This window comes from Mixophyes fleayi, chromosome 4 (assembly GCF_038048845.1).
Source record: "Mixophyes fleayi isolate aMixFle1 chromosome 4, aMixFle1.hap1, whole genome shotgun sequence".
NCBI classification, from domain to species: domain Eukaryota; kingdom Metazoa; phylum Chordata; class Amphibia; order Anura; family Limnodynastidae; genus Mixophyes; species Mixophyes fleayi.
This window is the reverse complement of record NC_134405.1, coordinates 340,955,665-340,967,848: the sequence shown is the minus strand read 5'-3', so window position 1 is coordinate 340,967,848 and position 12,184 is coordinate 340,955,665. Positions and strand designations below refer to the sequence as shown.

Below are 12,184 nucleotides of genomic sequence, written 5' to 3'. Positions count from 1 at the left end.
TTTTATATTGTTAAACCAACATATTCTCAGAGCGGGATATCCTGATATCCTGGCCTGTCACTGTGGGAATCACTAGACGTTGGAGAATAAGTCTTGTATTGCCCCCATCCAGGTTCTACAAGGTGGTAAATTCTCCTGGACATTTAGTTGCACTTGGTGGTAGTTTTGTGGCACTGGATACATTGTATTTGTCACAATGATGCAAAGATTGTGCATCTGGCAAACAGACATCCGCTGTTTAATTATTTATCTCCCTCAGTGCCATGGTGAGCAGACCCTGCAGGGACCCTGGAAGCTGCGGAGGACTCCTGGGTGGGCTTCCTGGTAACCCTCTACCTTCCAGATTTAAAGGGATGGAAGTCACAATTATACTGAGATAGCTTCAAGGAGATAGAGGTTTGCCCAGGGAGAGGGGTGATCCGGTAGTGTAGAGCGGAGGAGAATGGGCGATTTTGCACAAAATACGACACTTATCGGCATTTTTGTTCCTTATTGCATCAGACCCACAATGTTCAGTGTTTACCGTATATATCTGCATAAAAGATGATTGAAAACCAGCCTTAGATACACCGGATGTGTCTCATAATGCCGATCAGCCTCAGCAGTTTTTTTCAAATTTTTAAAATATTTTGGGACCTTCTGTTCCTGCACCGACATCAGCCTGCAGCTCTCAAAGCCACTTAGATTTTTTTCGTTTTGATAATTATTATCGTCCATTCATCAGAAAATGACTCTTCCATGGTTGCTCCAATAACATCTCTCATCAGTAAAGAGTCTGATCATCATCGATGGGTCCTGGAAGCAATCTCTGATTTCCTCTCTTCTGCTGCAGTACGGCAGCATCTGGGCCCTTCTCTCCTGTTCCTTTGGTAGATAGGAGCTTACACTCTAACTTCTCTACCACACTAACCTACCAGTATGGTTTTAAGAGTTTGGGAGGAAACCGGAGCACCTGGACTGGTCTCCCCACCCCACCAAATCCTCCTGTATATAATTATTGTGTACAGCTGATACGCTGCCCTCTGCTTAGGAGAATAATGACCCCCTTTCAGGCAGCGACCCACCAAGTGCGGAGAATAAGTGACCTGTAATCATCACTGTGATCCGTAATATATAGAAATATCAAACTGTATATTATAATGTGGAGATAAAACACATAACCTGGACCCACCTCTGAGCGGTGTGAGAACAGGTAGAAGGTCCCGGTGGAATCATCACCCGTTATAGGACAATGACTCATGCCGCAGACTCGGTGTTCCGCCTTGAAGCCTCTCCGGGGGGGGCGGAGAGGTAACACCACAAAACTCCACCGTGGGCTTAAAATAAATCACATATTCCTTACACTGCGTCTATACGTAAAGCGCAGCCGATGTACCATATAGATTATTTCCTAGGTTTGATACAACACAGATCAGGGAATATCTTGTGAATTCTGTGGTCACGATTAGAGATTTCCTAGGTGGAAACATTTATAGCAAATTGTGCTACAATGTAACAGTCTAATATACAGGAGTCACCTGCTCTGTTTCCAGCAATACTTCCGCTCCGTCTTCCCGCAATGCATTCTGGTCGCTGTAGTCCTGCTTGTCCCCTACTGGACATCAAATAATAACTGACCCGTTTGTCTATCCAGGAGACTTCCTTTGTCCCTGGGAACTGATGGAAGAATTCAGTGTGAGGACAGAACACGTGTCCCCTGGGAATGAGATGCCCCCAGCGTCACACGGGGGGGAGTCCGGGGTCTTTATAGAGCCGTAATCACCAGGAATACCGGCAGCTCTGTTCCTCCATCGTAAAAGTGATTTATCGCCATAACGTTATTTCTCTGTAAATAATTGCAGCTTCGCTCCACATGTCGTAAAACTGGTCAGAATCAAAGAATGAAATTGTTTATTTTATATAGCAGCCATCATGTTACAGAGAATATATAATAATTACATCAGTCCCCGCCCCACTGGAGCTTACAATCTAAATTCCCTAATGCACAATTTTATCAGCAGCCAATTAAACCTACCGATGTGTTTTTGGGAGAGTGGGAGGAAAACGGAGCACTACAAACACGGGGAGAACATACAAACGCCACACAGATAGGTCCCAGGTCAGAATCGTACTAATGAGCCCAGCGCTGTTAGGCAACAATGCTAACCACTGTGCCACCAAGCAATATGTAGTCATATGTACCCAGACAATGACCTTGTCCTACCATATAAATTGTGCCACACGCTTATTGTACATTCTGCTGTAAGGGGAGGAGTTAGTGTATATCATGTATGTATATCATGTGTTATGTTTAGTATAATTTACAGCCACTCAGAGTGTGTTATTAGGGAACTAATCCCGCATTGTATTACTGTGACCTTACAGCAGGGGGCAGTGCTCTCCTGGCTCTTACTGGCCAGGTATGGGTATAGTCGTGTGACGCTCTCAGTACTGTGTGATTAAATAAGAGGCCTGATTGCTGCCCCCTGGTGGTGGAGTAGGCGCTGCATGGTTCTAAGCAAAGGATTTTTTGCAGGTCGGTCTTGTTTTCAGCTCTGAGCATCTAACCCTGGACCAGCCCCTGCCCCCCCTCACCCGCTAACAGTTCTGCTCCTTTTCCAGGCGCTGACGAGGCTGATTCTCTACTAACCTGTATTTTCCATTTCTTGAGTCATATCATAAGTTTCATGTTCCAGAAAATCAGCAGTAACCCCATCCTCTCCCCTCCTCCTAATACACAGACCTCCCCCCTCCTCCTAATACACAGACCTCCCCCTCCTCCTAATACACAGTCACCAAGACACACAGACCTCCCCCTCCTCCTAATACACAGACCTCCCCCCCTCCTCCTAATACACAGACCTCCTACTAATACACAGACCTCCCCCTCCTCCTAATACACAGACCTCCCCCTCCTCCTAATACACAGACCTCCCCCCCTCCTCCTAATATACAGACATCCCCCTCCTCCTAATACACTGACCCACCCCTCCTAATACGCAGACCTCCTACTAATACACAGACCTCCCCCTCCTCCTAATACACAGACCTCCCCCCCCTCCTCCTAATACACAGACATTCCCCCCTCCTCCTAATACACAGACCTCCTCCCCTCCTCCTAATACACAGACCTCCTCCCCTCTTCCTAATACACAGACCCCCCCCCTCCTCCTAATACACAGACCTCCCCCTCCTCCTAATACACAGACCTCCTCCTAATACACAGACCTCCTCCCCTCCTCCTAATACACAGACCCTCCTCCTAATACACAGACCTCCCCCCTCCTCCTAATACACAGACCTCCCCCCTCCTCCTAATACACAGACCTCCTCCCCTCCTCCTAATACAAATACCTCCTCCTAATACACAGACCTCCCCCCTCCTCCTAATACACTGAACCCCCCCCTCCTAATACACAGACCTCCTACTAATACACATACCTCCCCCCCCTCCTCCTAATACACAGACCTCCCCTCCTCCTCCTAATACACAGACCTCCTCCTAATACACAGACCTCCCCCCTCCTCCTAATACACAGACCTCCCCCCTCCTCCTAATACACAGACCTCCCCCCCCTCCTCCTAATACACAGACGTCCCCCCCTCCTCCTAATACACAGACCTCCCCCCCCTCCTTCTAATACACAGACCTCCTCCCCTCCTCCTAATACACAGACATCAGGACACACTGACCTCTCCCCTCATCGTACAGCAGCAGTGACAGGGTTACGGGGTGAGGCCGGGATTGTCATGTGACGTATTTTAGGGGAAGGGTCCTTCTTCCTAATTCTCTCTGCCAGCAGTTCCCTGGGAATCAGAGCTCTCAGACTGCCCAGGATCTGACCCTCAGTCTCCCAGGCCAGCTGCTCAGTCACACACAGATACTGGGGGTCCCGGGGCTGAGACCACCAAGCTCAGTAACATGATTATTTGTACATACTATTTGTACACACTGCTGACACTTCACAGGCCCTGCAGTACGTGGGTACGAAATGACACTGCTGGTTTTAAAGCCTAGAATCCCAGTTATTATTGTTGTATGTTACAGACAGACAGATACATTGAATTTATTCCTTTCCAAATTCTTTTTTACACAATAGTAGAATCCTGCTCAATCTACCTCCTCCCCCTAATTTGCATATAAAGCCAGTGGCATCAAAGTGGGACTAGTGTCACATGTAACTGTCTGTCTGGTGCCGCCGTGATGAGGTCTGTCGCAGTGGGCGGGGCTTTGCTTTACCACTTATGAAGAATAGAAATTTTCTGATACCGGAGGTTCTGTTCTGTTGTTGTGTCAAATCCCAACTAAGGTAAAACAGTTCTTCAATTAGTTCTTGTTCATTAGGAGTTTAAACTATGGGAAAATAAGTATTGTATTATGGGTGGTAAAGTGGGACTGTCCTGGCAAATATCAGGACAAGCTATAAAAAAAACTGTGTAGAGCCAGTTTTTAGGTGAAAAAGGGTTTTGTGTGTTTGTGTTAATCAGGGCGGCACTGAGCCAGAAGGAAGCTGAGAGGTCCTGGACCCTCAGCCGGAATAAACATCTGATTGGAGGACCAAGAAATGGCAAAACCAGAAGTGCCTGGATCCATCCTGCTGGCCGGGGGTAGAACCACATCTGATGCCACAGGGTCTATAAACTTCATTGCCACTCAGATGCTGCTAAGGGGCTTTACAGTGAGATATTGCCCCCTGGCACAAGAGGAGTGAATTCAGCCTAATACAGTTTACCAATTACCAGACGTCGGTCCAGTCCAGCATCTGTGGGGCACACTGGAGTCGGCGTGGGCAGGATCCACGCTCCGCACCTTCAGCATCGTGTTACTAGCTGTTACCCAGACTCTCCAGCTTCCATGTGCACCCTCCAGCTTACAGGGACCATTCGGTTTCAGGGGTTTGGATCCTGGCATTTGTGTGTCTCTTATCAGCATGTTCCCGGTACCGGTGGTGGTTCGTGTGCCCAGAGAGCTGGGCAGAGGGAGAGGATGGCACACAGGGAGCTGGAGCCGCCACATACGTTGTTGTGCAGAGTGGCGCCGTGGTCCAGCAGATAGACGGAGACATCGTACTGCAGCCAACTCATTACACTGCGATCGCCAGAACGCGGGCTCCGCATTGTCCTGTAGCACCTATAACTGAGTGATTAAAGCTATCCTGCATTTATCTCATTGGACGGTGAACTTATTTTATTCAGCTCAGATAAACTGTTGGCATTTAATGGAAAAATATATTATTATTGTTATTTGTAGCTGCGGAATTGGTGGCGCTATTTAAATAAATGGTGATGATGATGATCTGTACTATTTGGTGTTAATTCAGCGGTTTCCGAACTGCGCCGCGGTTCCCTGGGGTGTCGTGTTCAGGGCCGGTGGTAAGCAAGACGGGCGACTATTTGGTACTTATTTTGGCTTAGGGGTGCCTTGAAACAATTATGGAGACTCTAAAGGTGCCTCTAACTGAGAAAGTTTGGGATCCCCTGGACTGATTAAACAATATTCAGCTAATGGTGGTGTTATTGAGCCATTTAGTGGTGGGTGTTAGTTATTGCAGGTAAGTGGAAGTGCATCCAGACAAGACGCCCAGGTCTACAGAGCAAGACGGGGGTGTTTGTGGAGGAGCTGAATGACCTCAATGTTACATCATCTCTGGGTCTTATCCTTCACCTGTAATGTGACACATTTCCCTCTGATCAGTGGAATACCGCATTTCTAAGCACCTTGCCAATATCCCCCAACATTTGGGTATTTGGCACCGGGGCAGGTGGCATGACCACGTCACATTAATGAAAGCACTGGTAAGAGGTCAGAGGTCGGTCGATTGACGTCACATTTACACTTTTGGGCAGTCACCTCTTCACATTACTCCACCTCTCTGCACACCTAGGTGTGCTTATAATTTGTGGGGGCGTCTCATGAGAGCAGAGAGTATCCGCCACTCTACACCGTGATACGCGCAGGATGGACCGTTCTGTGTTACACACTGAGCGAGTGTCGGAGATAAGATTCCACTTGAGACAGAAGACATCTAGAAGCAACAATGAAGTGAGCAGAAGAATCCTCAGACCGAGATATTCAAAGTTACGGCATTGTTGAGACAGGCAAACGGTGGCTCAGTGGTTACTTCTGCCTCCTGGATCATGAGTTTGATTCCCGACCATGGCCTTATCTGTGTGGAGTTTGTATGTTCTCCCAGTGTTTGCGTGGGTTTCCTCCGGGTGCTCCAGTTTCCTCCCACACTCCAAAAACATACTGGTAGATTAATTGGTTGTTGACAAAATTAGTCTGTGTGTGTTAGGGAATTTAGAGTGTAAGCTCCATGGGGGAGGGACTGATGTAAATATAAAACATTCTCTGTACAGCTGTGGAATTGGTAGCACTATATGAATAAATGGTGATGGTGCAGTGGATAAGGTGTTACAGAACAAGCCACCAGATAAAGGTCCTGTATTGTAGCCGAAATTTCTCAGCATGTTTATAAAATGGGGCGACACGTGGCTGATACTGTGGATCTGTGAATAAGGCGATGGTTGGTGACTTCTCCGTTAGTACAATATATGGAGGAGGATCAGATTATTAGGGAGGGGCCGTAGCGCGTTGTTGATGTTCCGCAGGGTTTCGTTCCTTAGAGATGGCTGTACCTGGAGACGATCTCTGATTAAGATGTGATTCCAATGTTTCGCCTGAACCGAGGGAACCTCCTCGGTTTTGATTTTGGATGATTTGGATCCTTTAACATCAAGCTGCAATGTCTGCCCTGCACAAATTGCTGTGTGTTTTACTCTGTGGCCACGGGATCAGTCTGTGGGCTCCGATATGTACACAGCCAACATTCTCCAGACACTCAAATGACCGTCGCCTATAATTATATACAATTTACAGTTGCACTGTAAAACGGCGTGCTGGCTTCTCATACGATTTAACTATGCGGCGTTGGGTCCAAAACCAGTGCTTTGCTTAAAACCGCATGCCAATTGGGTCATACTGCCATATCGGATGTGATTTTATGCAATCCGCAGGTGGATGTTTAGTATGTGTTACACACCGCGTCCGACGTACGGTAGAATGAGAGTCACTTAGTCCGTCGTACTCAGGCTCTTAGGTTAATATCTCTAGTAATAGCCAAATAAACCTGTCTCTAAGGAGGGGGGATGGGGAAATATCTAGTTGCAGGATCCCTTTATCATCGTATGTTGATATTTTATTTTCGTCCTAGTCCTTCGATAAAATCTCCACAAATCCTGATACCTTGTCCCTGTTTTAGTCACGTCTCCCCCGCTTGCTGTGTCTGTCTCAGCTTGTCATTGTCACTTGTTGTAACATCCAACAGGACGTCACATTTGTAGAATTCGGGAGCAGCTCTGCCAGCACCATAGCGCAGGATAACACATTATTACATTGTAGGCCGCCCATCGTGGATAAAACTGACCAAACAGCTCCGCTAACATCTGTTCATGTCTATAAGATGACGTTAGATAGAGAGGACGGGTTTATGTAAGATATCTTCTAATTCAGTGTTCTCTCTATTATTTCTATGTAGAAGAGGAGTTCACTCAAACATACGTGTAGGATCATAAAGCCCACGTTTTGCACAGTAATGTTATTCGGAGAGGCGGAGCCTATTCATAGGGTACATACAGGTAGACAGTACGACAATCTTGCAGGATATACTCATTATACCTTTTTTTAGTTTATAATTAAATGCAATTAAAACTAATGTGGGGAATAGCCAGCAAAATGCAATGGAGTCCAAGCTGACCACTCACTTCTGTTGATCTTCCCCCATAACCAGTTTTGTTGGTAGATTGGTCTGACATTGGGGTTATTCACTAACAAAGGTAGCAACGATTAGCAGTCAGCTGTCCTCAGTCTAGTGCATGATAGAGACCTTGTATTTAAATTGCAGAACATTATTGGTGCATTATCTCTATTGTAGCCTCAGCTATAAAAATGGGTCAGCAGGATGGAGATTCTGGTTGGCTGAAAATTGCCCCCGCTTGTGTGAGCATCTTCGGCCAACCGAAATGCATGGGGCCTCTGTGATATGGTTATTTGACCAAACAACATGGACGTCACAAATATTGTCAGCATAGATAACTCCACTCACACATTGTTGTACTTGATTACAATCTTTATGCTGCGCACTAAACTTACTGGAGTAACGCCTGATACTTGAACTAGGACTTCTCTCTGCAATCACCTGTTGGAACCTCAGAAATAAACTGTTGGTCCAATTTGACACATATGTTGTGAGTAACCGACCTTTCATTGCAACATCTGTAGCCATGAAAACAATCGGTGCAGTCCACAGTTTATTTCCGTATATACAGATGTTGCAACTCTGTCAAACAGGAACAGCAGTGTGTTTTTCAGTTTTCAACAGGTTATTTGAGGCAGAACGCTTATTTCAAGTATCAGTTATTCCAGTAAGGTGTAGTATATAACATAATAAGTTTAATTAGGCAAAATCATTTTACATACACATGCTTTTATCTTGAGGGAGTTTTTAAAACAATTATCAATTATGAAAAATATTAATTGTGCATCGGATCAAATGCTTCATTTTATTTTTTTATCATACCTGCCCTTTAATTCAGTCACAGTCAATTCTGTACCCACTTGCTATGTCTGCCTGTGCTCTGATCTGTTTACGTGGGAGGGGGGGGTCTCCTGTTACTGAAGGGTCGCTCCCCCCCCCCCACAGAATGACCAGCTTATATCTGCGTCTCTGCATGTCTGTCTCTCCATCCGCCCACCTCCGAGATCCATGAGCTATGACGAGTTACACTGCTATTCCATCACTGTGTTCTGTCTTTATATTCTTAATATATAAACGCCATTACACTTATAGTCAATGTATAAACTCATGACCGAGATCCCGCAGCCCACCCTCTAGTCTGGACATCACAGCTCCAGCACCGATGCTTAGCGGGTTCGACTTGTCATGGAGATGTTTAAGTCTACGCTACGGATGGGCCATTAATGCTGGAAAGTGACATCTGCTTATCTCCATCTGTGCTACATGTGTGTTCATGTTATGTGTTTGTCAAAGAAAAAAAAAAAATAGGCAATTGCCAAAAATGTATAAAGCAAAACTGTGAGTTAAGTTTGGTATGAAACAGGAAGTTGGTACTGTGAATAGAGGTCAGGTTTACCCACCCACCCAAACATTCCTTAAACTGTACCCTTCGCCTGCTCGCTGTGGGGGCAGCCATTTTGAGAAGCTAGTCTCAGTGATGTCATCAGTTTCTAGTGATTTGATAGGCTGGCTTTTGTCCGGCCCATAAAACGGCTGCCTTCACGGTGCGTAAGCGACAGTTCACCTTTAATCTTTTTGCCTTTTGGATTTAAATATTCCATTTATGCTGCATTAGAGCACAAGCCGCCCGTGAGCTGGCCTGAATCATGTGACTGGGGCTCCTAGTGCTTTAAAATGGGACACCCAGGTTCAATGCTTCCTATTGGCTCCCAAAACCCGGCATGTTAGGAAAACTAACAATAAGGCCTCCGCGCTTTGCAGCGCAGTCTACACCCAGCACCACCCGATAGACTGAGACCTGGGTGCACCTCCGTAACCCCCTCACTGCTAGCTGATCTAATCATTCCTCCCCAGGCCGTAACACTGTGAGTCCTGGATTTCTGTGGAAGTGTCCTGCTGATGCCGGGGGGGGGGGGGGGGGGCCCTGCTTGGTGTGGGGGGGGGGGAGAGGGGGGGATAAAGAGGGGTGGTGGGGGGGATCACTAACCCTTTCACTGCCAGAAGGGTCTGCATTGATTTAGATTGCATGCTCTGCTGGCAAGGAGGGCTGGCTAGTGCTGATGATGTATATGAGTCTGTCTAACGATCCTTTTTAATCCCCTACCCTGCCTTGCCTCCTGACTCCCCCATGTAGGGTTATTTTAGTGACCCTTGGAATGTCTTTGACTTTCTGATCGTCATTGGCAGCGTAGTAGACGTCATTCTCAGCGAGACCAATGTAAGTATATCGGGGCAGGTCTACCTCTTCCTCCCTCCCCGCACCTCCCTTCTCTCCCCCCTTCTCCATGCTGGCGTGGGTGCTTCTCTGCCCCTTCTTCCGATTTCTTTCTAGTGTTTTATCAGACCCCCATCCTCCCCTCCCAGGAGAAGGGAGAGAGGGAAGGGAGAAGCCCCATAGCGCCCCCTGTCTGCAGAATGGGGCTTCTCTCTCCCTTATCTCTCCCCATCCTGAAATTCTGAGAGTGTCAACGTGCAGGTTCCACCCCAGAGGCCGAAAACCAGAGGAGACAAAAAAATACATATCAGTGTAATTACCGTACTCTGAACCTTTCCGTTCTTTTACTTTTTTTATTTCCGTTCTTTCCCCCGTTGGTCACACTTTTTATTTTTCTTTTCTTTGATTTTCTCTCTCTCTTTCTCTCTTTCTCTCTCTCTCTCTCGTTCTCCCTCTTCTCCTCCTGGGCTCCCATCAGCATTATTTCTGTGATGCATGGAATACATTTGATGCTCTCATAGTAGTGGGTAGCATTGTTGATATTGCAATCACCGAACTAAACGTAAGTAATTTGCCTCTGTGCGTAACTGTGACTGCATTACCCTCCCCCCCTGTTTGTCTCTCCTCAGCCATTTACATTCCTTTTATTTACTGATTTTCTACTTCTTTTATTATTATTATTATTATTATTATTATTATTATTATTTTATATAATTTTTTTTCTTCTGGAAAGATTTAGGATTCCGACTGTTGCATAAACTCCTTCCGGCATGAATACACTGTGTAGCAGGAGAGGTCCGTCTTGGTGTTATTTTGGTTGCAATCACAGAAGGACCAAGTCACTGGTACCATCCAGGGTTAAAGCATTCAGAAACCGATCACCCTACCCCAATCCAGTGTAACTAATATTACAATATTTCCACACAATCCACAAGATTACTTATTAATGTAGCACCTCCATATCTTATGTCACAACCACTAACACCCAAATGTTTCTCCTTTACCAAATAGTCTTCATCTTCACATACAACGTCCATAACAATGTGCGTACACGCTGCAAGCCTTCATTTTTTACCTTATACTTTTGAGAACTTAATCATTTTTCCAAACCTTAGTAACACGAAATGCTATAGAAAATAGGAACAAATGACTAAGTAGAAGGATTAGTAAATCAAAGAGTAAATTAGCGAATAAGATATCCGACCTGTTAGAGAACTGCTCATGGGCAGTATGTAATACAGAACTGGACATTATCTTTACTCTTATTGTCAGATAGTCATTATGGAATGAACTGTACAATAGAAAAAACAGACTGTTTAGAAACAAAGTGACACAATAACAGTGTCCTCAGGTGTTTTACGGTCTCTCAGACCGCGCAGAGGAGCGAGGAAAACGGGATTTGTGTTTCGTTGTAGGAAGACGCTATTTGCTGGGGAAAAAGCTCCAAGATGTTTATTTAGGATTCTATTCAAGTGAATAGAGAGTCGTAATAACATAAAATCATTTCAGATACACTCAAAGAAATACTGACCTAGATCTGACCTTTGTAGGAGCAAGTTTGATGTGTCAAAGTTCTTCAGATATCCCACAAACAGAAGCCTGGACGTAACCTAAACCTCGTTACTGGAACCTGATTTCTAAAACAAAATTTAAAAAAAAGAAAGAAAATCAGACCAAATACTGAAGAGAAGAATCATGAGAAAGACACATATAATATAAACTATGTATAAGTTATACTAAAACAAGTTATAGTTTCATTCCATATATTACTACTCAGAATGTTCAGAGACTGTATCTGGACGATAGTTTTTCTTAATAATAGAAATGTTTTATGATATCAGTCTAGATGTTTATATTTCTCTTTAGCCGTCGTGTAACGTTGGATACACAGAAGGGTTTCAGTGACTGAAGCCTGCGCTGTCTTCATGCATGACCCCACGCGTTTCGCTAGACATCCATGAAGAGAAATACAGGTACACGTGATACATTGTAACACCCGTGTGAATATAGGACAACATACATTGGTGTCTTTGTTATTCCGACGCATTTATCCAGCGGCATTTGTCCTGTAGCTGATGACATCACTAACAAGGGACGGGGTGATGTCTTTAGAACACAGCGCCACTTCCATCTGTGATTGTGGCCCTAAGGGACGGTCACCTCCTCCTGCTATACAGTCCAGGCCCTGCTCTGTCTATATGTGACCTGGCATGATATAATCATTTCTTTTTAT

At 45.4% G+C, this 12,184-nt stretch overlaps 1 protein-coding gene and 1 long non-coding RNA gene across 3 annotated transcripts in view; one reads left to right on the top strand and one right to left on the bottom strand.

Moving 5' to 3' along the window:
• Nucleotides 1-12,184, top strand: part of CACNA1C (calcium voltage-gated channel subunit alpha1 C) — a 278,371-nt gene that overhangs the window by 234,747 nt on the left and 31,440 nt on the right. The window contains 1 exon segment of the mRNA XM_075210714.1: nucleotides 9,871-9,954. Within this exon segment, the coding sequence (XP_075066815.1) occupies nucleotides 9,871-9,954 (84 nt within the window).
• The window catches only part of LOC142153279 (uncharacterized), a 43,597-nt gene continuing 42,538 nt past the window's right edge, over nucleotides 11,126-12,184 (bottom strand). For both annotated transcript variants that reach the window (XR_012691463.1, XR_012691464.1), the window contains exon 3: nucleotides 11,126-11,588. This is a non-coding gene — a long non-coding RNA (uncharacterized LOC142153279). The remainder of the gene's footprint in view (nucleotides 11,589-12,184) is intronic.